At 44.9% G+C, this 25,536-nt stretch overlaps 1 protein-coding gene across 2 annotated transcripts in view; it reads left to right on the top strand.

The window, feature by feature from the left end:
• SHANK3 (SH3 and multiple ankyrin repeat domains 3) overlaps positions 1-25,536 on the top strand; it is a 663,543-nt gene that overhangs the window by 90,898 nt on the left and 547,109 nt on the right. For both annotated transcript variants that reach the window (XM_067548257.1, XM_067547515.1), the window contains exon 4: positions 17,036-17,239. In XM_067548257.1, coding sequence (XP_067404358.1) covers positions 17,036-17,239 — 204 coding nt within the window. The remainder of the gene's footprint in view (positions 1-17,035; positions 17,240-25,536) is intronic.

The raw sequence follows: 25,536 nt of genomic DNA, 5'->3' as shown, positions 1-25,536 counted from the left end.
GCACTTGCACAGGAGCAGATCCAGGATGGGATGCCTGGGGATTGGACCCGGAGCCCATATCAGATCCAGCAATGGCCTTTTAGGAATCCTTGAAGTATCCCCTCATATTCTAGATAATCAATTCTTAAGATCACAGACATCTAAATCTCTGCAAAAACAGTGAGAGTCCTGTAGCACTTTAAAGACTAAAAAAATTTAATTTCTGCAGGCATGAGCTTTCGCGGGCTGTAACCCACTTTGTCAGATGTAAGGAATAGAACTCAGATAGGAGGTATATATATACATATCCAAGGGTAAGGAACAACAATGGGGAAGGTAGGTACAAGCAAAGTCCATTCAGTTAGAGTAGTTGAGGCCTATTCACAACCACTGATTAGGAGGTGAGAATGTGTGAATAGTGACAATTACTTCTTGTAACGAGAGAACCATTACAAGTCCCTGTTCAGACCCAGTCTGATTGTGTCAAGTTTGCAGATCAGTTCCAGCTCTGCAGTTTCTCACTGAAGTCTGTTTTTCAAGTTTTTTTGTAGAAGTATGGCAACTTTCAAGTCCACTACAGAGTGTCCTTGGAGATTGAAGTGCTCTCCGACTGGTTTTTGGATGTTACCATTTTTTATGTCTGATTTGTGTCCATTTACTCTTTTCATAGAATCATAGAGTTGGAAGGGACCTCAGGAGGTATCTAGTCCAACCCCCTGCTCAAAGCAGGACTAACCTCAGCTATATCATCCCAGCCAGGGCTTTGTCAAGCCTCAGCTTAAAAACCTCTAAAGATGGAGATTCCACCACCTCCCTAGTAACCCATTCCAGTGCTTCACCACCCTCCTAGTGAAAAAATTTTTGCCTAATGTCCAACCTAGACCTCCCTCACTGCAACTTGAGACCATTGCTCCTTGTTCTGTCATCTGCCACCACTGAGAACAGCCTAGCCCCATCCTCCCTGGAACCCCCTTTCAGGTAGTTAAAGGCTGCTATCAAATCCCCCCTCATTCTTCTCTTTTGCAGACTAAACAAGCCCAGTTCCCTCAGCCTCTCCTCATAAGTCTTGTGCTCCAGCCCCCTAATCATTTTTGTTGCCCTCCGCTGGACTCCAACTTGTCCACATCCTTTTTGTAGTGGGGGGCCCAAAACTGGACACAATACTCCAAATGCGGCCTCACCAATGCCGAATAGAGGGGAATAATCACTTCCCTTGATCTGCTGGCAATACCCCTCCTAATGCAGCCCAATATGCTATTAGCCTTCTTGCCAACCAGGGCACACAGCTGACTCATATCCAGCTTTTTATCCACTGTTACCTCCAGGTCCTTTTCTGCAGAGCTGCTGCCTAGCTCGTCGGTCCCCAGTCTGTAGCTGTGCATGGGATTCTTCCGTCCTAAGTGGAGGACTCTGCACTTGTCCTTGTTGAACCTCATCAGATTACTTTTGGCCCAATCCTTTTGTGTAGTGACAGTCCGGTTTGGCCAATGTACATGGCAGAGGGGCATTGCTGGCACATGATGGCATATATTACATTAGTAGATGTGCAGGTGAATGAGCTCCTGATGATGTGGTTAGGACCTGTGATGGTGTCACTAGAGTTGATGTGTGGGCAGAGCTGGCAATGGGGTTTGTTGCAGAGATAGGTTCCTGGGTTAGTGTTCTTCTTGTATGGTTTATGGTTGCTGGTGAGTATTCGCTTCAGGTTGGGGGGCTGTCTGTAAGCAAGGATAGGCCTGTCTCCCACAGCTTGAGTGACTGAGTGATCATCTGCTATGATAGGTTGTAGATCCTTAATGACGTGTTGGAGAGATTTTAGCTGGGAGCTGTAGGTGATGGCCAGTGATGTTCTGTTTTCTTTGTTGGGTCTGTCCTAAGAATGTTTTATGGAGATCCTATAGGTGTTTGTCTCTGTCTGAGGGATCAGAGCAAATCCGGTTGTATCTTAAGGCTTGGCTGTAGACAATAGATCGTGTGGTGTGTCCAGGGTGGAAGCTGGAAGCATGAAGATATGTATTGTGGTCAGTTGGTTTTCGGTATAGGGTGGTATTAATGTGACCATCCTTTATTTGTATTGTGGTGTTCAGGAAGTGGATTTCTTGTGTGGACTGGTCCAGGCTGAGGTTGATGGTGAGATAGAAATGATTGAAATCCCAGTGGAATTCTTTGAGGGACTCTTTCATGTGGGTCCAGACGATGAAAATGTCATCAATGCAGTGTAGGTAAAGAAGAGGTGCTTGGGAACGAGTTTTGAGGAAGCGTTGTTCTAGGTCAGCCATAAAAATGTTGGCATACTGTGGGGCCATGCCGGTGCCTGTCAATGACATTGCAGGGCTGCGACTTGGTCACCTGTTCATACGTTCACTGCTCATTCTGCTCTCTCCCAGGCTTCAAGAGATCGTGCTAGATTTAGGAGAGTTGTGTTGCGATCCTCAGTCAGGTAGACTCAGAAACTCTTCTCCAGCCTGAATTGCTTGTGAGTCACCTGAAGTGGAATAGATGTGCAGTCAGGCAAAGAAGAAAAAGCCAGTTATTTGTTTACTTATAGCTGCCTGCTCGTAACATGAAAAGTGGTTGCTTACCTGTCCTGTAACTGTTGTTCCTCAAGATGTGTTGCACACGTCCATTCCACGACTCACCCTCCTTCCCCTCTACATCGTAGTCCATCTCACTGGATTCCGATGAGAAGGAATTGGGGGAGATCGGGGGGAGGGGGCCCACCCCTTTATGCCTTCAGCTAGCAGCATGAGTGTGCGGAGGGATAGGGATTGCTATGAGAGAAAGTTCTCCAGCGTCTGTGCACTGGGTACACAGGTGTGAAGTAGAATGGATGTGTGCAGCACATCTCAAAGAGCAACAGGTACAGGACAGGTCAGTAGCCATTTTCTGTGTTCGTCATTCCAGACACAAACATTTCTTGATTTCTTTTTCTCTGAATTCCCTTCGGTTTGTTCAGAGTGTTCTGATGCTAGGGTGCGAAAAACTAAATGTATTATCTGAAGGGCAGTCACAGCAGAGTACCACTTACCTCCCTGCTCTGTGAGGTGATTGTGCCTTCACACAGGCAGCTCAACATCTCATTTCTTTTTTCATAGAAATTAGAAAGGACAAGTATTTTCCCCATCCTAATCCATCCCCACCAGAGGCCAAGGCAGGATTGCATCATGCAATGTCTGTTCTAGTTGTTTGTCTAGTGGAACATCCCAAGTCACTAGACCTCTACCCAGGTCTCCTGGGAGAGAAATGCACAGCCTTGTACATTAGGATATTCAGCCTACGTTTTCCTTCACTTTATGTCATTTTTCTTCTCTAGATTGTCTGTCTGTCTGTCTATGAGGTGTTAATGTAGAGCCAATCGTTGCACTACCGAAATGTAAAGTACATTTCATATAAACATGACCGTCAGTCTTTCCAGTCAAGGGCTTGATTAACGGGGCGCTGCCTGATTCAGACCTGCCTGGCTTCTGGCACCAGTGAGGGGCAGCCTTAACTTACACCAGGAGAGGACTGGGCTTACTGGAGCTCTGCTGCACCACACTCCCTCCAGTCTTACCCTTTCTCCATCCTAGAATGACCGTGACATACCCTTATGCCAGGGGTAGGGAGTGCAGCTGCTACAACAGGAAGTGGAACTGCCCAGGCCGGATTTCTGCCAAGGAAGAGGTTTTTCCCCTGCACAGGGAGAATTCGCTGATTATCTCTAGCTGTTTGTGCAGCTCAAAGTGGCCTTAGTAGATGAGAGAATCTGGCCCCTGGTGTTCAGCTGTTTACATTTCAAATGCCCTTCCTTTATTGTGGGAAGAGGCTCACGTTAAGAGCTGACTTTGGTATCATGCTCTGCAAACAGTCAAACTGGAGCTCATTCTGATTTCTTCTAGCAGGCCGTTCAACATCTAGGACCCAGCATTGGGAAGGGGCTGCCTGTCGGCTCCAAGCGTTTTACTCTGAGCAGTTATGGTTTCTGTGTGTACGAGGGTCACTGTTTTCTTGCTGGATTGGCTGGAGCGACAAGACCAGACTCAATGCGATGCTTCTCAGGAGGCACAGCACAGAAAGGGTAGCCTGGGGGTTGGGAGCAAAGGTAGTTTTATGTCGCCTTTGGGACTCTGGACTGCTCTGGGGGCAGGAGCTGCCCCCTCAATAAGTTAGACTAGCTATAAACATGCCGTCTTCTTCCGCCTGTACTGGGCCCTGGCAGCAAAGTGTAGGGCCTCGGACTTTGACTATGCTACTTCTTTGCTTGAAGAATTCCACTAGGGGCCATCATAGTCCCTTTACGGCACCAGCACAGTGTGAACGGGCCATAGTGAGATTGTCCGAGGTTGCCTGGTCCCAAACCATTGAGAACCTCAACATTAGGATCAGGGCTTTTATTTGGGCCCAGAAACAAGTGGTGTGTCACAGCAGAGCACTTGTGTCCCGCTCCGGGGGGTTCGTCTCATTCGCTGTCCTGGCCCCTACTGTGTGTGGTGTGAGCTGGAGTGTTTGACTGCTCTGTGACTGAAAGCCTTCACATTGAAAGTTACAGTAGTCCAGCATGAGATAACAAATGTGTGGATCATGATTACTGGGCCCTCATCTGTGAGGAATGGGTACAATCTGCAAGGTACTTGGAGCTAGACAGTGTGTTGTGCAGCTGTTACTACCTGGATATCAAGGAATAGAGATAATTTAGTAAATCTCTGCAACTCAACTTGCTATTTCAGTTGCAGTTCCACCAAAGCTGTATAGAGAGAGTCTCTCTCCTCCCTGCTCTGTGATGTGAGCAAGGGGATTTAGGCATTGCAACGCTGAGCATTGAAAGATTTTACTTGTAAGCACTTTGAAAATCACTGGGCTTCACAAAGCCTGAATTAGGTGCTGAGGTTCCCTATACTATGAATGGGGAGTGATAGGCACTCAAGAATGGGATCCTCAAAAGCCAGCATGCTCCAATGGGAGATGCTGAGGACAAAGGTATGTTACAGGCCCTGCCCCCTGTTGGAGTTAGGCACCTAAGTGTGGGCTGCTGGGAGGCACCTACAAAATGGTAGAAATGTCAGGCTGGAAGGGATCATGAGAAGTCATCAAGTCCAGCCCCCTGCACTGAGACAGGACCAGGTCAGCATAGACCATCCTGACGGGTTTGTCCAACCTGTTCTTAAAAATCTCCAATGACGGGGATTCCCCAACCTGCCTTGGGAGCCTGTTCCAGAGCTTAGCTACCCTGAGGGTTAGACAGTTTTTCCTAGTGCCTAACCTAAATCACCCTTGCTGCAGATGAAGCCTATAGCTTCTTGTCCTGTTTTCTGTGGACATTGGGAACAATTGATCCCCTTGACATATTTGAAGACTATTCTCAGGTCCCCTCTGTCTTCTTTTCTCAAGACTAAACTTTTTTAACCTTTCCTAGGTCAGATTTTCTAAACCTTTCATCATTTTTGTTGCTGTCCTCTGGACCCTCCAGTTTGTCCACATCTTTCCTAAATTGTGTCACCTCACCAGCACTGAATAGAGTGGGACAATTACCTCTCGTAGCTTGCATATGATTCACCTGTTAATATGCCCCAAAATGATATTTTAGCTTTTTTTTTGCAACTGCTTTACATTGTTGCTTCATTTTCAATTTCAAAACTAGAACCTTTTCAGCAGTTCTGCCGCCTAGTCAGTTATTCCCCCTTTTGTAGCTGAGTATTTGATTTTTTTTTCTTCCTACACATAGTACTCATTGAATTTCAGCTTGTTGATTTCACACCAATTCTCTAATTTATCAAGATCAGTTTGTCTCTTCTTGTGATTCACAGCCAGGAACCCCTCTCCTGTAGTCAGGATGTTTAGGCTCCTGAGTTCTTGCAAGAAATGCTGGAGGGGTGGTGGCGGCTCCCTTAAACTTTTAGCCCATCAGTTAGATCGCTGTCCTGGAATGTGGGAGCCCTGCGTTCAATTTCCCCCTCTTTCTGATGGGTAGAAAAGGTTTGAACAGTGTTCACCCCCTTTCAGGAGAGTGCCTTAACCACGGTCTATGGGATATTCTAACATGGGTCTCACTCAGCTTAATCTCTTCTCTGGTTGGCAAACACCATCTAGTCTGCTGTTTCACACCTAGGGCTGTTTCAGTCACTGCAGCTTTCCAGGTTTCTCACTTCCATTGAGTAACTGTGCTGGGGGTTGTTTTTCCCAAACTTGATGAACTGGAATATTTCCAAGATGAATCACATTATCTCCTGTGTAGTCATTGGTGTACACTGCGTCTCCCTGTTCAGTATGCACCATTTATTAACGTGCTGTTAATTCCCCCACCTCACTGAAAATGCTAAGACTAGACCTAACCCCATTTCTAGATGCCATCCTCCCCATTCCTCAGTTCAGTTCTCTGCCATTGTTCCTTACCTTTAGTTTACAGAACTTCCCTTTTCAGTCTGTGATGATGTCATATCCAAGTCAATCACAATTCATTTAGCAAGTAAGACTTCCGGAGACCGTATTACCTGCTTTCCTAAAACCCCAGTATATGGCATTTACTCTGTTCCCTTTTGTCCACTAATTTTGTCATTCTGTCAGACATATAATTTAATGCTTATTCTTCTGTTCCCTAGAGATCAGTGATTTTCTAAATGTAGCTCAAAGGGGATTTGCAGGGAGCTGAGGGAGCTGCCTTTGTTCCAACTGTAAATCTTCTTTCTTTTAGGGTCTTCAGAGGCTTTCTTGAGCAATTAAAATGAAACAAAAACAAAACCAAAAAAGCCCCCCACATAAAATCCAAACCAACCAGCCAAAACAAATTCCCCTCTGTCTCTGATTGGCTGCTTCATGTCTTTGCTGGTTGTGTTTGATAGAGTCAGGGTGAGTGTAGTAACATCTTTTATTGGACCAAGTTCTGTGGTGGAAGAGACAAGTTTTTGAGTTTCACAGAACGCAACTTCAGGTCTGAAAAAGGTAACTAGAGTCACAGATAAATAAAGGGTGGGACAGATTGTTAAGTGTAAGGGGTTAACACATGTTGCAAGAAACCACTTCAAATGAGGTGGGCAAGTGACACCACTGTAGTCATAGGACAAAGACGGGTTAGCAGGTTATAAATTGTTGTAATGAACCATAAAGCCAGTGTCTCCATTGAGACCATGGTATTTTGTTTTTATCTTATGAATTTAAGTTCCCATGCTCATCTTTTAAAGGTGTTGTGCAAGTTTCCTATGAGGACGAGGACTGATATAGGTCCAATACGTAGTGATCGCGGTGTGAAAAGTGTTTGCCCCGGGTGATAGGGTGTTTCTGTCTTTTATTACTTGTGTGAATTCATTCAAGAGCATAATGATTGTTTGATTTCACCTATGTAGTTGTTGGAGCATTTGATGCACTGGATGAGGTACAGCACATGCTGAGATAGGCATGTGTAGGACCCATGAATCTTGACAGGTGTGCTGTGGGGGGTATTGATCATCATAACAGTGGAGATATGGCTGCGGGTTTTGCATCTGTTGATCTGGCAGGGTCTGGCCACTTTGAGTCAGTGGCTCCTGGTCTGTGGGGAGCTTGCTTCTGATGATAAACTTGGAGAGGTGGGGGGTTGTTTGAAGGTCAGAAGAGGGGTTTTGGGAAAGATTTCTTCTTCTTCATGTGCTTGCTCATTTTGATTCCAAGTAGGTGTGCGCGTGCCACGAGCACAGTCTGTCAGAATGTTTTTCCCTCATGGTACCCTGGGGTTGGCTCTGGAACCCCCTGGATTCGCCTTCATGCCAACCCTCTGCCTCTTCAGTTCCTTCTTAAAGCCTGCAACAGTCACTGGAACAGCATATTCTCTTGCTTTGCAAGCTCTTCTCCTTACCTCGTCTTTGTCTTGTTAAGTACCTGTAAATAGTTAAGAGAAGAAGTAGTTAGTGTAGTTGTAAGATAGAGCACTCTTGCTTAATGGGTAGTCTTTTTTTCCCTGTCCCGGCCGCAGGGACAGGGAATGCCTGGCTTCAAGTCTTGTGGGTCCTGCAAGAAGCCTATGCCCAGGGACGACTCGCACTCTTCCTGCCTGACGTGTCTAGGAGAGTCACACCTGCGGGACCGTTGTAACATCTGCAGAGGCTTCCCTCCCAGGACCCAAAAAGACCGAAGCCAGAGACTTAAGTTTCAACTCATGGAATCCGCCCTTTGTCCCATGGAGAGCCCTATGGAACAGAGGCCTTTGACCTCGGTGAGAAGTGCGCCGGCATTGGTCAAGGAGGCGCTCCTTAGAAAGGACTCTGCACCCAAGGAGCCTCGGCACTGGCATGCTTCCCCGGCACCAAAGGAGACAGCATGTGGGCAGCAGTGCCGCTTAAAAAGAAGGTGGACCAAGGTCGCTCACCGACACCAAAGACCTGGGCATGCCAGGAAGGGAGCAAAGAGCAACTCATGCTGAGCCACTTGAGTCCCGAGCCCACAAGCACAGTGTCGTTGACTCCAGCCCTGAGGAGGGGTTCGTTGAGTTCGGCCCCCATGATCTCCCCACTGAGGGAGACGCAGGAGAAGGAATTGCAGCTCCCCTCCATGCCAGAAGCCTATGAAGTGACAAGGAAGCTGATTGAAGACACGGCTCTGCCGTCTCCACCATGCTGTGACTGTACCCAGGCACTGGCGCTGAGAAAACCTGTGTTGCCCTTTAAGGGCAAGTCGGCTGTGATGGCCAGGTCTTGCTCCCCATGGCACCGATCCCTGGCACCATCTGGCACCGTACCCACATGGTCTCCATGGAGTGAGCGGCTCTTCTCAGACTGTTGTCAGTCAGGCCCACTACCAGTTCATGGTCCTGCCCTACAGTCTATCCACAGCCCCCTGAGTATTCACCGAATGTATGTTGGTGGTCATGGCCTTTCTGAGGAAGAAAGGAGTACAGATATATTGACGACTAGTTGGTCAAGGGATGCACCAGGGCACAGGGGCAGACATGAGTCTGATAAGGGCTACCTTTGAGAGGTTGGGCCTTATGATCAATGAGCAGAAATTGTTGCTTACGACCGCCCAGAGGATAGAATTAATCGGGGCAGTGCTGGACTCCGGGCAGGCCAGGGTGTCCTTCCTGGAGGCTCATTTCCTGGCTCTTCAGGGCATTATAGAGGACTTGAAATGCTACCCTCAGACCATGGCTCAGAATTGCCTAAAGCTGCTGGGCCATATGGTGACCTGCACCTACGTCGTACGGCATGTGAGGCTACGCCTCAGGCGCCTACAAAGCTGACAGGGCTTCCATTTGAGTCTTTAGCGACCTGCTTACCTCTCTTCCTATCCTGGGAAGTGGCCTTTCTCATAGCCATAACTTCCTCCAGGAGAGCATCTGAGCTCAAAGTGCTTCCATTGGAACCTCCCTATTTGGCCTTCTTTGAGGAGAAGATTCAATTTTGCCATCATCCAGCATTCCTACCAAAAGTGGTGTTTCACTTCCAAATGAACCAGGAGGTTTTCCTCCCAGTTTTCTTCCCAAAACCACACGCTAGTAGTAGAGAGCGTAGATGGCATTTGTTGGATGTCAGGCGAACCTTAGCCGTCTACATTGAGAGAACCAAGCTATTCAGAAGAATGACCCAGCTATTTGTAGCAATAGCAGACAGAATGAAAAGGCTATGGGTTTCTTTCCAACGAATGTAATTGTGGATCACTTCCTGTCTGAAGGCCTGTTATGACCTGGCCAACATACCCACCCCGGTGATAATGGCCTATTCCATGAGAGCACAAGCATCCTCCACAGTATTCCTGGCCCAGGTGCCAATCCAGGACCTTTCTAGGGCAGCAACATGATCCCCTGTTCACACCTTTGCAACCCACTATGCTATTACCCAGCATGCCAGAGAAGCTGCTGCTTTCGGTAGAGCAGTTTAGCAATCTGCAGGACTTTGAACTCTGACCTCTCCTCCTATGGTCTAGGTTGGGAATCACCTACTGGGAATGGACATGAGCAACACATCTCGAAAAACAACAGTTACAGAAGGTTAGTAGCTGGTTTTTTCAGGATGTAGTCCCATCAAATAATGGTCGGGTAGTTGTTTGACAATGCCCCATATGGGTTGCAGTGTGGAGTTGGGTATGTGACAACTAGGGGTGTGCAGTCAATGGTGCTTTTTTTTTTTTTTTCCTGTATCGAAGCAGGTTTTCTCAGGGTATGTAGGTGGCCCATTCCATGATGCAATCTACTTCTCTGGAGGAATATCTTTGTTTGGTGAAGGTGGTTTTAAATGTGTTACGGCAATCGTTCCCAACCTTTTTGGCTTGAGGGCCACAAATATGATTTTTACAACTCCGAAGGGCCACCAGTCTCTATCAGCAGCCCGCCTTTCCCCCCAGTGCAGCCAGAGGGAAGGAGTTCAGCGAGGAGGATCTCCTGTCCCCCTGGCTGCAGCAGGGAAACAATGTGCTCTACCTGGGTCCCTAGCCAGTGGCTCCCTTCTGCAGCCAGGGGGACAGGAGATCAGTGCTCCCCTCCCTCTGGCTCCAGCAGGGACCCAGTGCCTAGGGACCCAGGCGGAACACTTTGCCATGCTCCCTGCTACAGCCAGGGGAGGGGAGCGCTGATCTCTTGTTCCCTTGCATGCAGCAAGGAGCCTGCACCGGCAACACACCCCACGTGGGTACTTAGGCAGCAGCTCCTTCTGCAGCCAGCGGGAGGGGAAACACGGGCCATTTTGAAAGACCCTGTGGGACACTTTTGGCCCATGGGCCATGGGTTGGGAACCACTGTGTTAATGTCTATATCCTTTTTCCTCGGAGCATATTCTGTGGTATCTGAGTGCTTGGCTGTAGATAACAGATGTCTTGGTTTGTCTGGGTTGGTTACTGGATCTGTGAAGATAGGTGTGGTGATCCATGGGTTTCTTTTGTGTGTAGGGTTCCAATGTTGAAGCTGATCACGCCATCCAGGAGGTTGATGCTGCTTTGGGAGTGTTCTTCTAGAGAGTTTGATAGAAGGGTGATGGTGGTTGAAGCTGTGGTGAAAATCCATGAGGGAGTTTAGGTTGTCTCTCCAGAGAATGAAAATATCATCATTGTATCTCAGGTATATCATTGATTTTTATGGTGATTTGTCCAGACTTTCTTCCTCGCAGTGGCCTGTGAAGAGATTGGTATATTGGAGAGCCATCCTAGTACTTATGGCTGTCCCTGTGGTTTGGACAAAATGTTTTTTGTTAAATGTAAAATTGTTATGGGTGAGGATGAAGCGGATGAGTTTGGCAGTGCATTTGGGGTGGATGTCTGAGAGTTGAGAGAATATCCTGTTGTACATATTTGAGGCAGACAGCGATGTTGTCATGGGAGAGGATGTTGGTGTATATGGAGGTGACATCCATGGTGGCAAAGATGGTGTTCTGAGGGAGGTTGTTAATATTGCAGTTTCTGGAGGAAGTCAGTTGTATCCTGGAAGAAACTGGCCCTTTGTGCGGTGAATGGTCTGAAGATGGTTTCTGAAAACACTGATGTTCCTTCAGTTAGTGCGCTGTGGCCAGATATAATGGGTCTGCCTGGGTTCCCGGTATCTGAGTGGGTTCATGGGTGATAAGGTTGTTGAGTTTCTCTTGGAGTTGTTTGGGGAAGGATTTGATAGTATTTTTAAACTGCTGTGTGAATTGTTGTGCAGTGGTTTTTTTTATTTTTTTTATAGTGGGTGATATTAGAGAGTTGTCTGTTGGCTTGTTGACGTAGTCATCATGGTTGAGGGCTACAGGGGTACTCCCTTTGTCTGTTCATGTGATTGCTATCTGTTGGTTGGATTTCAGGGACTGTATAGCTATCTTCTAGGCAATGGAGAGATTGCGGTGGATATGATGTTTAAGGATTTCATTCTGTTTTTTTTCCCTTTCACTGAAGAAATCCGTGTAATGATCAAATGCGTGGTTTCTTCCACTGGAAAGTGTCCAATCAGATGATTCTTTATGACTGTCATTGGGAATGTGGAGGTTATGAGTGGTGTCGTCTTTGTTGTGGAAGAATTCTTCTAGTTCTCCACATGTTAATATTGGATCAGGTTCTATGATGGGGCAGAAGTTCAGTCTCTTGGAGAGTACAGATGATTCAGCTCCGGTTAGGAATAGTCTTGATAGGTTGATGATATTTGTTGTGTTGTGAGCATGTGTTGGGTCCTGGTGTCATGGTTTCTCCCAGAGGTGGTGTTCTGTGTTTGTGGAGTTGTTGTAATTGGCCCCACTTTTTGTTTTTGTGTTGGATGGCTGTCATTAGGGTTTTTTTAGAGAGACAAGGTGGGTGAAGTAATATCTTTTATTGGACCAACTTACGTTGGTGAGAGAGACAAGATTTTGAGCTTACACAGAGCACTTTTTCAGGTCTGGAAAAGGTAGCCAGAGTGTCGCAGCTACAGACAAGGTGGAAAGATTGTGAAGTGTAAGGGGTTAACATGTATTGTAAGAAACCACTTAAACTGAAGTGGGCAGTTGACATGTCTGCAGTTACAGAACATGTTTGTCAGTGTAAATTCAATAATGATCAGATTTGTGGATGACGCTGCAGTCAGAATGTAACAAACACACAGGTGAGGAAAATCAAACTACAAAGTGAGCTAGTGGGAGAGAACATGAGCTCATAGAGGGATGGTTTCAGTGCTAATAAAAGGAAAGAGAGAGGAAGTAGTCTAGATACAAAATGGGAGGTTGTTAGTAAGCGGCAACACCCACTGCAATAAAGCAAATGTATTTTCAATTTGTCCCTATAGTAAAGTCCTACCATTAATTTTTCATGTAACCAAGCATTATAGTTGCTACAGGGAAAGCGGAATTGAGGTTGAGAGATGAGTTGTCCCCAAGAGGGTCTCAGCTGCAATAAGGAAGTTTGAGAACCAGGGCTGCAGATGTTTACAGAATTTCTCTGTTAATGTTTCAATAGTGTTTTGTTTTTAACTTGCTGGATTGTAATTAGCAGGGTTGCTCTTTTTTTTTAATTTAAGATTGGTACCATGTTTACTATTACTAAACCTTTGCTATCTCCCAGTTCTCTGACTTCTCAAAAACAATTGTCAACGTTCAGTAAGTATGCTGGTTAATTCCAGTGAACCCCCCTCAAATGAGTGTCTGCTGGGCCATCTGATCTGCAGATGTCTGCATTTTCCAAGTCTTTTTGAGCATACTGTTTGGCCTCAGTTGAGCAAAACACTGAAACACATTGAAGTGAGTGGGATTTAAGCATGTGTTTATGTGCTTTTCTGAGAAAAGGTGATGTAGTGGTTAGAACAGTAGCCTGGGGCTTGGGAAAACTAACTTCAATTCCCTTCCTGTGTGATCTTGGGCAAAAAAGGGTGGGATCCACAAAGCTACTTAGTTGCCTGAGTCCCATTTTTAGTCATTACTGTGACCCACAAAACTCATCTGGCGCTTAAGTTTTTGCAGTAAAAGTTTCCTATGTTTCAACCTTGGAGCACGTGTATGGTTGCCTCCAGCTGGGTGCATATCTCCCATCTAACCCCCGGAGAGATCCACTAACTGGGGGAAGACAGGTGCTTCTCTGCCTAAATTGCAGGTGGGGCCTGCTCCTAACACCACACCAAAAACAGCTGGGGGGGAGGGGAAGACCTCCCTCCTAACTTTTACAAAGCCCTGGCTGGGATGATTTAGTTGGGATTGGTCCTGCTTTGAGCAGGGGGTTGGACTAGGTGACCTCCTGAGGTCCCTTCCAACCTTAGTCTTCTATGATTCTTTAGACCAGAGGGTAGAGCACTCACCTGGGATGTGGGTTGTTTATTTTTTGAACCCTGTTATACTTTTGGCCTTCACAATATCTCCTGGCAATGAGTTCCACAGGTTGACTGTGAGTTGTGTGAAGGAGTACTTTCTTATGTTTGTTTTAAACCTACTGCCTGTTAATATTAATTGTGTGACCCTGGTTCTTGTGTTATGTGAAGGGATAAATAACACTTGTCTATTAACTTTCTCCACACCATTCATGATTTTATAGACCTCTATTATATCCCTGCTTAGCTGTCTCTTTCTAAGCTGACCGGTCCCAGTCTTTTTAATCTTTCTTCATATGGAGCTGTTCCCTACCCCAATCATTGTTGTTGTCCTTCTCTGTACCTTCACCTATTCTAATATATCTTTTTTTGAGATGGGGTGACTAGAACTGCATGCAGCATTCAAGATGTGGGCGTACCATGAATTTTTAGTGTCATTATGATATTTACTGTCTTATTATCTATCCATTTCCTAATGGTTCCTAACATTCTGTTAGTTTTTTTTACTGCGGCTGCACATTGAGCAGATATTTTCAGAGAACTCTCTATGATGACTCCAAAATCTCTTTCTTGAGTGGTAACAGTTAATTTAGACTCCATTATTTTGTCTGTATAGTTGTAATTTTGATGTCCAATGTGCATTACTTTGCAGTTATCAACAACCAATCTAGACCTTTCCCACTGCAACTTGAGACCATTGCTCCTAGTTCTGCCATCTGCCACCACTGAGAACAGCCTAGCTCCATCCTCTTTGGAACCCCCTTCAGGTAGTTGTAGACCGCTGTCAAATCCCCTCCCCCCTTCTCTTCTGCAGACTAAATAAGCCCAGTTTCCTCAGCCTCTCTTCATAAGCCATGTGCTCCAGCCCCCTAATCATTTTCACTGCCCTCCACTGGACACTCCCCAATTTGTCCATATCCTTTCTGTAGTGGGGGCCCCAAAACTGGACACACTGCTCCAGATGCGGCCTCCCAGAGGGTGTAGTAGAAAGTGAGAGGCTGAGACATGAGGCTTAGTATAACAGGCCAGATATGAGGCCTGAGAGCTGAACTAAAGTAATAGGCAAGCTCTGCCTTTAGAAAGCAAAGTTAGCAGAAGTCAGCCTGTGAGCCTGCCTGTGAGTTCACAAAAACTGGCAAACACACACATTTCAATAGGCTCAAGCACAGTTCCAGAAAGGTACCAGAACATCCCAATACCCTAAATATGACCAGAGCTTACTGACCCCTCAAAATGACAACATGATGGATAGAGATGGTTTGACCAAGCCATCCGGTACAAGATAATGGATGGTATCTTACCATGTCAGAGTGTGGCAATTACACATGTCACATGGGCAATACACAGCTCGTTTGGATCAGTGTATAAAAGAGGGTCTCAAAAGCAGTGTCTTTGTCTGACTGAGTGAGGAATGCAAATCCTGCCGTTTATTGAGCCAGTACCATTGTCACGGGCATACATGTGTTAAGTGTACTTGTAGCACGTATAAGACGTTTTTTACCGTGTTTTCTTGGCAATAAACTTGGCCTGGTGCCTTCATTACTGAAACGGATCTCTGGTCTTATTGGATAATCCAATCATGGTTTGGTGTCTCGGCTATTTGCACAGAGCTGGGGCAGCATACACACTGGGAGAACACACATGCAACCAACGCCTGACAACAGAGGGGAATAATCACTTCCCTTGATCCGCTGGCAATGTTCCTACTTATGCAGCCCAATATGCGGTTAACCTTCGTGACAACAAGGCATCCTGTGAACTTCATGTATGTGTCTGATAATTCTGTTCTTGACTATAATTTCAACCAATTTGCCTGGTACTGAAGTTAGGCTTACTGGCCTGTAATTGGCAGGATTGCCTCTGAAGCCTTTTTAAAATATTGGTGTTATATTAACTATCTTCCAGTCATCTGGTACAAGAGGCTGATTTAAGCAATAGGTTACATACCACAGTTAGTGGTTCTGCAATTTCACATTTGAGTTCTTTCAGAAGTCTTGGGTGAATCCCACCTGGTCCTCGTGACTTATTACTGTTTAATTTATCAAGTTGTTCCAAGACCACCTCTGTTGACATCTGAATCTGGGACAGTTCTTCAGATTTGTCGCCTAAAAGAATGGCTCAGGTGTGGGAATCTTCCTCAGATTCTCTTCAGTGAAGACCAATGCAAAGAATTCATTTGGCTTCTTGACAGTGGTCTTGTTTTCCTTGAGTGCAGTTTAGCAACTCAATCATCACTGGTTGTTTTCAAGCTTCCTGCTTCTGATGTACTTAATTTTTTTTTCTTGTTTAGTTTTTTTGTCTTTTGCTGGTTGCTTTTCACATTCTTTTTGGCCTGCCTAATTATGCTTGACTTGTCAGAGTTTATGCTCCTTTCTATTTTCCTCATTGGATTTGCCTTTTTGCCTCTAACTGCCTCTTTTACTCTGTTGGTTAGCCATGGTGGCATTTTTTTGGTCCTCTTATATATATTTTTTTAAATTTGGTGTATACGTTTAGTTTGAGCCTCTTATGTTGTTTTTAAATCATCCCTGTGTAGTTTTAAGGCATTCACTCTTATGATTGATCCTCTGAATTTGCATTTAACAAGCTGCATCATTCCCTTTTGTGAAGTTAAATACTACTCTGGTGCGTTTCTTTAGTATTTTCTCCCCTACAGGAATGTTAAATGTAGTTATATTCTGGTCACTATTACTGAGCAGTGGAGCTATATTCACTTCCTGGACCAGATTCTGTGCTCAGTTTAGGGCTAAATGAAGAATTGTCTCTTCCCGTGTTGGTTCTAGGGCTAGCTGCTCCAAGAAGCAATCATTCATGGTGTCTAGGAATTTTATGTAGAGCTCTGCCTCCTTTTTCAAGGCCTCTTTTTCCAATGGTTAAAGACCTTCCAGGGTTCCTTCATTGTCCTTAATTGGGTTTGTAGTCCCCAGCCTTGCGTTATCATTTGTCGCTGTTGATATGTGTGAGATCTTCTCACTTCTGGGTATCCAGTAGAGTCTCTGTACCCTGTCACAGTGAATAATAAGCTGAATAATGGAGAAAAATTCATCTATGTGAATTGTATGGTATTAGGCCATGGGATACTCTCCCAGACATCCCATTGCTTGAGACATTTATTTCCAGACAGGATAAAATCCTGTAGATTAGACTGTAGAGAATGATCCTGCCCCGGCACCACAGGAGACCAACTAGATGGGACCTATTGGATCTTATCCCTTTTCTGATTTCTGCTAATCATCTATTTCCACTTGTTACTAAGATGGAAAGGATTGTAGCTTTCCTCTTCTAAACTTGTCATGTTATCGCCGCTGTTGTTCCTGGATGTGGTTATGGAGTTAGAGAATTGTTAGGTGCCATCCTCTAATCACTCTCTCCTTCTCTCCATAGAAGTGTCTGCGGCTGAATCCTGATGTTCCTGTATGGGTCTCCAAACAGCGCATTCTCTGCACCTTGAACCACAGCCTGAAGGATGTTCTGAACTATGGGCTCTTCCAGCCCGCCTTCAATGGCAGGGCTGGAAAGTTCCTGGATGAGGAGCGATTGCTGAGGGAGTATCCTCTGAATCCAGACACACCTGTCGCGTACCTGGAGGTATCTACCTGTCTTTTATCTGACTCGTGTAGTCTCCAGCACAGTCATATTTAAGGGCCTTAGAAGTATTTAAAAAAGTAACAAAAATCTTTCTTTTCCTTGCTGGGGGGAATGAAAACATGAATATATCATAAAAATGTGTTAGTGAGGATGTGTTTGCTTGTGTGAAGAAGTTACGGAGGGAAAGCTGAGGTCACAGAAATGAGTTTTCCATTTAGTTCTGAATGTGGGGAGCTTTCTGGTCATTGTTTGTCTTTTCTGGTAGTGGGCTCCGTAATATTGGTCCTGATCATGTAAAAGTTCTGTCTTCCTTGCTCTGCACCCTTTGGATGAACAGCTTCATTACTCCAGTGGAGCATAGCTATTGTGGAAAATCAAAGTCACAGAGGGAGAGGGAGTTTGTCAGGTAGCTAGGGACTTTCCCATGGAGTACTTGGAATATCAGGACAGAGACCTTGAATTCAATGTTGTATTCCATATCTGTCTATTGCAGAGACTGGAGCACCAAAGTGGTGTGCGTAGGTAACAAGTGGTAGTCCCTGTTTGAGCACCTTTGCATAATGGGTGCTGGGGGGTAAATATTACATAAATCTTTGTAACATTCCCCTTTCATATACCTCAGTTTAACTTTCCTAAAGCACAGGCCAGAGTTCTGTCACTTCAGGATCTTTCAGAAAGCATTACACAGTTAACCCTTATGGACTATTACATACATAACACTGAACATGATATTTATAGTAGTTTTCTGTCAGCTTCAGCAACAAAGGGTTACACCACTTCTTAGCAAACACTTCATGCACAGAAAAACATGGTAAACAGTATTTGGAATACTTAATAGCTATTAGATAGTAAATCCACCAGTCCTCTTTAGACAGACTTTCACCACTTAGCTGCTGTTGAAACCTTACATTGAAATATATTTGACAGAGGATGATGACCAGATAGCAAGTGTGAAAAATCGGATTGGGGGGGTGGGATTGGGGATAATAGGTACCTATATAAGACAAAACCCTGAATATTGGGACTGTCCCTATAAAATTGGGACATCTGGTCACCCTATTTCAACATAACTTGTAGACTTTAGCACACACACATAATGACATCAGCTCTAATCTTCTTTCAGAGATAATTTCTCAGTTTTATGTAGTAGGGCAATAATATGTAGTGTGTATCACCTGGATTCTTCAGGACTTGGGAAGAATAGCGGCATCTGAGTTATTCTCCAAACACTTCAGAACCTTGACAGTAAACAAAAGTCTGGGATTCTACCAGCAAGTGGCAATCCAGTCCTTGGGTTAATAGCTGACTTGGTCTTCTCAGTTTCTGGTAAGATCAGAAATCTGTAGGCTGTAGCCAAAGTTATATGGGTATTGGGATCAGCATATAAAATACCCATTTCTTGGCTTTCCCCATAAGATTATTTGAGTCAGAGAAAGATTTACATACCCTGATGTTGCTGAGCTCTGCCCCTGTTCTATCTTTAGTTGAGACAAAATCCCAATTTCTTTTTCCAGTATCTGCCTGTGCATCCCACTCATGGTATGCATGTGTCCCTTGTGCAGGCCAATGGAATGTTTTCAGCAGCAGTGTCCATGAGGGGTTGCGCATGCATACCTTTGTGCTCCCCTCCCAAGGGCAGAGTGACTCCAGCAGCCGCTCTGAGCACCCCTTGGCAAAAAGTCAGAATGACCTCACTTTCCCAGAAGAGTTAGTTTGTAGGTACATCGTTTTACTGCAGTTACTGTAGTTATTAGTTTGTTTCATAGTGTTTCATTTTGAGCCAGTGGGCAAAAAATAAAAAAAGATATAGTTAAGTTGTTAGAATACCTGGTGGCTGAACCCATGTCTCCAAGACATTTCAAGACTTGTCCTTCATGTGGAGGGGTCATTCTCCTTAATGACTGACATGTTGATTAGAGGAGAGTCCTATTTCCTCTCAGTGTACAATTTGTAAGACATTCAAAAAGCACACATCATAAGCCAGGGAATCTTGGTTAAAACTTTACCTCATGGAAGAATCCGAGGGCATCATCAGACTCATAAGTGCCTCATGAGGAAGAAGTTCATGATTAGATACTTCCCTAAAAGCTCACACAGCTAGTGCTCCAGCCACTATTGCCACTCCTGGCCTGAGGGCTCAAAGAGAGCTCACTCCTCATCGAAGAGCTTGTAAATGGCACTGCAGACACTGTTGCAACAGTCCGTGATCTGTGCTATCCGCAGGAGAAAGGAAATTCCCTCCAAGTTTGCCTCTTGGTACTATTTTCCTTCTCTGTACCAAGCAAAAGGAAACCACAGAGGCATAGGTCTATGGACATAGCTATATCAGCACAATGCAATCAAGCCTGCAAAAGTAACTGGACTCAATACAGGTACAGTACTGAAATGAGAAGGCACCTACTGCACTGTTTGTGGTACCAATGACTTTGGCCCCTCCAGCTAAATCTGCAACACCAAGAGCTCTTTTGGCACCAACTCTTTGAACACCAGCACATTCGCTGCAAGCTCATTTGGTGTAGAAACATTTAACATGGGCTCAGATGGTGCTGACACACTCGGCAATCACCAGCCTGCTCAACACTGTCCCAGATTTCTGTGGCATTCAGACCTCCTGTACGTGCAACACTTATTGAAATATCATTACTGCGTAGGCAGTGTTGAGAGCTATTCTGGAACTGAAGTCTCCTCTGGTAAATGTATCACCTTTTAATGACTATTTCCAAACCCTCTTCAGTACCAGAGTGTGACACACTGCACCCCCCATGTGCACCCTTATGGTGTGATTGTCTATCATTCATGTTCACCCTTATAGTGTAATTGAATGCTGTTTAATTCAAAGTGTGTCATGTCAGATGTTTTTGGAATGCACCTGACGCACTGAACATTATGGTTATAGTATAGTACAGTATAGTTGTTGCAATGTCATGTGTATGGTTATGAGGCTTCGCTGTGTAATCGTCCCAAACGTGTGTCTCATGGCTTGCGGCAGATCTAGACAAAACTCCACAGAGCTGGAAAGCCATTCACACCTCACTAAGACTTGTATAGAACAACCTAGCTCAGGATTCCAAGAACAAAGGACCAGCCCAGACGTGAACAAGCGAATCCATAAAGAACCACAGTGTCTCAGGACATGGAGAAAACCATGCACGGATATTGTTTGTCACCAGACCCTGAAAGGGGAGAGGCGAGGCCCCCCAGAGGGGGGCGAAAGGACATGTTGAAAACGGGATATTTTGGCTGTGAGCTCTCGCTCTCTTCCACTTCCATCTACGATCAACATCAAGCAACTGAAGCGCTGACCACAGGGGGAGGGCCTGGTTCGAGGCAGCCCAGCCAGCCTGTGGTGGGAATCATCTAAGACTGTAAGGTTGCTGAAAATGTTAAGCTTAGTTTAGAATGCGATTTGCCTTTTATTTACTTTTGATCAAATCTGACCTGCTTTCCTCTGACTTATAATCACTTAAAATCTGACTGTACTTAATAAATGTGTTTGTTTTATCTAAAGCAGTGCATGTGGCTCAAGGTGTGTAGAGACTCCATTTGAAGTAACAAGGCAGGTGCATATCAATTTCTTTGATAAATTGATGAACCAATGAGATTGCAGGGGGCAGCACTGAACATTGTAAGATGGCAATTCCTAGGGTTGCATCTGGGACTGAGGGTGTTAGCTGGGATCATACCATTGCTTAATCCCATGAGTGGTTGGCTAGAGGCACTCACTCACTGAGTTAGGAGCAGCTTGCTTGCAATAGGATGTGCGTGTGCTGACCCAGAAGTCAGGGTTCATACAGCAGAGCAAGTGCAAGACGGGCTCCAGGTGTGAGGGATTGGGGTCACACAGTGACATACCAGTCCGGATGGCAGAGGGGAACACCACACACAGTCACAAGTACCCGTTATAAAGATTTGCTCTGTCAGTGTACAGGAAGATCCAGGAGTTCACCTCAGGTGGCAGGATCCCTCAAGTGTATCTCCTTTTCTGGAAGTTTTCTTGTTCTCCCCTTTGTCTCCTATTTGCGGTAGAAAACTTTCTCCCAGTCTGGCTCAATTCTCTGTGGGCCAGTCCAGGGATATGGAACAGCATAGGAAGTATTTTTGCTGTTTTTCATATAGAGGTCATGTTCCTCAGCCTCCTTATGCTCTTTGGATACCTCCTCCTTGGCCTGATATGTCATATCTGTACAGATTCCAAACCTGGCCATATTGGCCATATTAGTTCAATTTTCAGGGACAATTTCCTGCTCCAAGGGCGAGGTTCCCACTCCTGTGCCTGAGCCTCAGAGGTCATCTCTCTCACTCACCTGAAGGGGAAATCGTCTGAGGGGATCAGCAGCAGATGAAGGAAGAAGATGACATAAAGCCATCAGGAAGACCCATCAGCACCTCCTCTTTTTTAATCATTCTCATCCGATGAGGTGATGACTCCTTCTGTCCCTGCCACCATGGATGACTTTAAAGCATTTTAGGAGCTGCTTAAAAGGGTAGCTGGAACCTTCTAGGTTCCACTGAAGATGGCATAAGAAAAGGCATATAAACGATTTCGTATTTTGCAGTCTACATCCCAGAGTATAGCAGTATTGCCAGTCCAGAAGGGAATTTTAGATCTGTGGGCTATCCCAGCCTCAATTTCTGCCACATCAAAGCATGTGAATTGGAGATATGAAGTTCCAACAACGGGTTTTGTATTTTTTTTTTTTTTTTTTACTTGCCTTCATCCTTAGTAGTAACTGCAGCCAAGGAAAGATCCAAGCAGTCAGTGAAATACAGGCTGGAGAATAAAGAACCAAAAGATTGGATCTCTCAGGAAGAAAAATCTTCTCCTCTGCAAGGCTGCAGGTCAGGGTAGACAATGATTAGGCCATGTTGGCCAAATAGGACTATCTGCAGTGCGATCAGGCATCAGATTTTGCTGATAAATTGCCAGAGGACCTAAAGAGGTGTTCAGATCCATCTGCACAGAGGGTCAATTAGTCACCAGAACTTTATCACAAGCTGTTTTGATGCTGCAGACATGGGAGTGAGATCAATGGCAACGGGAGTGACAAAGGAAAGAGCTTCATGGTTCTTCTTCAAGTGGTTGCACATGTGCACTCTACTTAGGTATGCATGCGCCCGGCATGCCGAAGCTGGAGAACTTTGCTTAGCAGTACCCACGGGGGTGACGATTGCGCCCTCTGGCCGGTGTAGCCCTTTCTATCGCTATGTAAGAGTGACACTGCCCCAGTCCCTCTCATCACCTGAGATCTGAGTCAGAGCTTTCCAGGAGGCTTTACCACACTACTACTGATGACAACAGTGAGATTGTCTGTGAGCTTTTGTAAATAGTTAATTAGTAGTATCCGTGTAGTTATTTAGTTAGTTTAATAGTTAGTCACTCTTTACTGTATCACCTAGTGCTATGCCCTCACTAGGTTTTAAGCACTGTCCTTTATGTGGGGTGGGTCTTCTGAGAACTGGAATTCCCCAAGTGGACATGTTTATCTCTATCAGGAACAAGAAATGTCACATTTTCTGTTCCTGAGGTGAGGGGAAGTCTGAGATCCATAGCAATTGCTTTCATGATTCCCTGCTCAAATCACCTAATGTACACTTTTCCATCTTGCATGTTCATTCTCAGCGTATTGTAGAAAGTGAGACAGGACAATGCTCGGATCATCCTAATGGCTCCAGCCTGGCATCACCAAGTCTGGTACACAGATCTGTCCAACCAGTAATTCATAACTCTGCCTATCCAGGCAGACATAATCTCTCAGAGTTCTGGCCTAATTATTCACCCAGACTGTGCATGGGTGGCGTGGATGTTATGTGGATGTCATCCGTAGACAGCAGCTGTTCATTGGAAAATCAAGATTTCTTTGTTACAGAGTAGAAAACCCTTCACTAGAAGAACCTACCTGGCCAAATGGAAATATTTCCCATCTGGTCATCCTTACATGACTATGACCTGTTACAAGTTTCTACACTAATGATTCTAGATTATTTACTGTCTTGGAAGAAATCAGGATTGTCTATTAATTCACTCAAGGTCCACGTAGGAGCAAGTTTGGCCTTCTATCCACCACTACAGGAAGGGAGCTTCAGTATTTTTGCATGAGATGGTTCACAAATGTATGAAATGTTTATCTCAAGTTTTTCTATCTATAAGGAAAATAGCTGCACTATGGATTTAAACATGGTACTCTCATCCCTTATGGATCTTCCATATGAGCCAGTGTCACCTTCCTTATTGCATCATTTATCTTTGAAAACAGCAATCATTTCAGCACACAGAAAAAGTGAGATTCAGGCTCTGATGGCAACCCTCCATTTATAATATTTCACGCAGATAGGGTAGCAATGAGACCTCGCCCTAAATTTATTCTGATTAGTGTCAGATTTCTGTGTTATTCATAAAATCCATTTGCCAGTGCTTTTCCCAAGGCCTCATTTATCTACGGGAGAGACGAAGCTACACACCTTGGAGTTTGAAAGGGCACTTCTGTATTATCTTCACAGGACAAGACATATGCGTAAATCACCTAGACTGCTTGTCATTTGATATTAGATCCAAAAAGAAGGCTGTTTTGATACAAAGACTTTTTAAATGGGTTTCAGACTGTTTTAGAACAGCCTGTGACATTAATAAGCTGAGCTTTCCACATCATATCAGAACTCATTCTACTAGAGGGCAGGGCAGGCTGCTTCAGCAGCATACTATAGCAGAGTCCCAAGAGAAGCAACATGGTCTTCAGTTCACACGGTCACTCACCATTATTTTTTGGTGGCAGCTTCTAGATCAGACCGCTCATTTGGAAGAGTGGTGCTGCAGACCTTGTTCAGATGAATGCCTAGCTTTTGTCCTATACAGGAGTCAGCTGTTGGCTAATTGCCAGGAGTGGGATCCACACAAAGAAAATGCAGTTACTTACTGTACAGGAACTCTGATTCTTCACAATGTTCTGTACATGCAGATCCCATGGACCGACTCTTCCCTCAGCTTGGAATTTAACATAGGATTTCTGGGTGGTGAAGGAACTGAGTGCTGGTTGGGGTTGCTCCATCTTTCATGTCCTCAGGGGAGAGAGAGCAAGGGTGCGCCAAGTGCATGTGCCACCCCCATGAACACTCCTGGTGAGAACATTACAAACTCCGGTGCATAGGACACATGTGCACCATGAATAGGGTGGACAGAATATCTTGAAGAAAGACAGATACTGTAAGGTAAGCTAACTGCTGTAACAGACCATTACTAATAGCTAAATGTAACTCCACAGGTTGCATAGCCTCTAGGCCTGACAAAAGTTCCCCTCCCACCTCTCCCTGTAGGACCATAAAACACACTGCTGTGAACCACACATTATCCTGAGAGCTTCCCTACATTTTTTTCCTTCCTCTGAAGCAGCTGGTGCTGGCTGCTGTCACAGATGGGCTACTGAACTAGATGAGCCATGATGAATCTGAATCAGTTTGGCAATTCCTATATCCCGGGCCTGTGCTAGCTGGGGATTGAACCTAGATCAGTTCGATCCATTACTTTGGCAGGAGTCTCTGTTTTTCTGGGGGCAGAATATAGGCCTTCTTATTTACCATCTAAAGGGCTCTTTCTGTTGGGGCTCAAACTGAAGCTTACTCCTCAAAGGAGTTAATATTAACCAATATCTACTAGGAATAAACATTTTAAGATCAGCAGGCCTGGCTAACTTGTACCCAAGAGACTTTAAAAGTTGACTGAGGAGATCTCTGTCTTGGAAGCAAATGGGATTGTCCATTAGTTCAATCAAAGTTCACTTAGCAGCAATTTCAGCCTTCTATCCACCACTACAGGGAGCCTTAGTATTAATTAATGGTAATTAATTAATAATGTTAATTTTGCATAAATCTTGGACTCTGGGACAATACCAGAAGACTGGAAGAGTGCTGATTTTGTGCCAATATTCAAAAAGGGCAAATGGGATGATTTGGGTAACTATAGGACAGTTGGTCTGACATTAATCCTGGGCAAAATAATGGAAAATCTGATACAGGAGTCAATTGGTAAAGGATAAAGGGAATAATGTTAATGCCAGTCAACATTGTTTTATGGAAAATAAACCTTGTCAAACAAATGTGATTTTGTTCTTTGAGATTACAAGTTTGGTTGATAAAGGTAACGGAGTAGACATCATAAACTTAGACTTATGTAAAGTGTTTGACGTAGGAGTGCACGACATTCTGATTAAAAATTAGCCCTATACAATATAAGTAGAGCACACATTAGATGGGCTAAGATCTGGCTAAATGACATCTTGAAAAGTAGTTGTCAGTGCCAAATCATC

Source organism: Emydura macquarii, unplaced genomic scaffold, assembly GCF_026122565.2.
Source record: "Emydura macquarii macquarii isolate MOO-44397 ecotype Brisbane River unplaced genomic scaffold, CSIRO-AGI_Emac_v2 contig_6, whole genome shotgun sequence".
In the NCBI taxonomy this organism is placed as follows: Eukaryota; Metazoa; Chordata; order Testudines; family Chelidae; genus Emydura; species Emydura macquarii.
The sequence above is the reverse complement of the archived record's forward strand: the minus strand, read 5'-3'. Positions and strand labels throughout refer to the sequence as shown.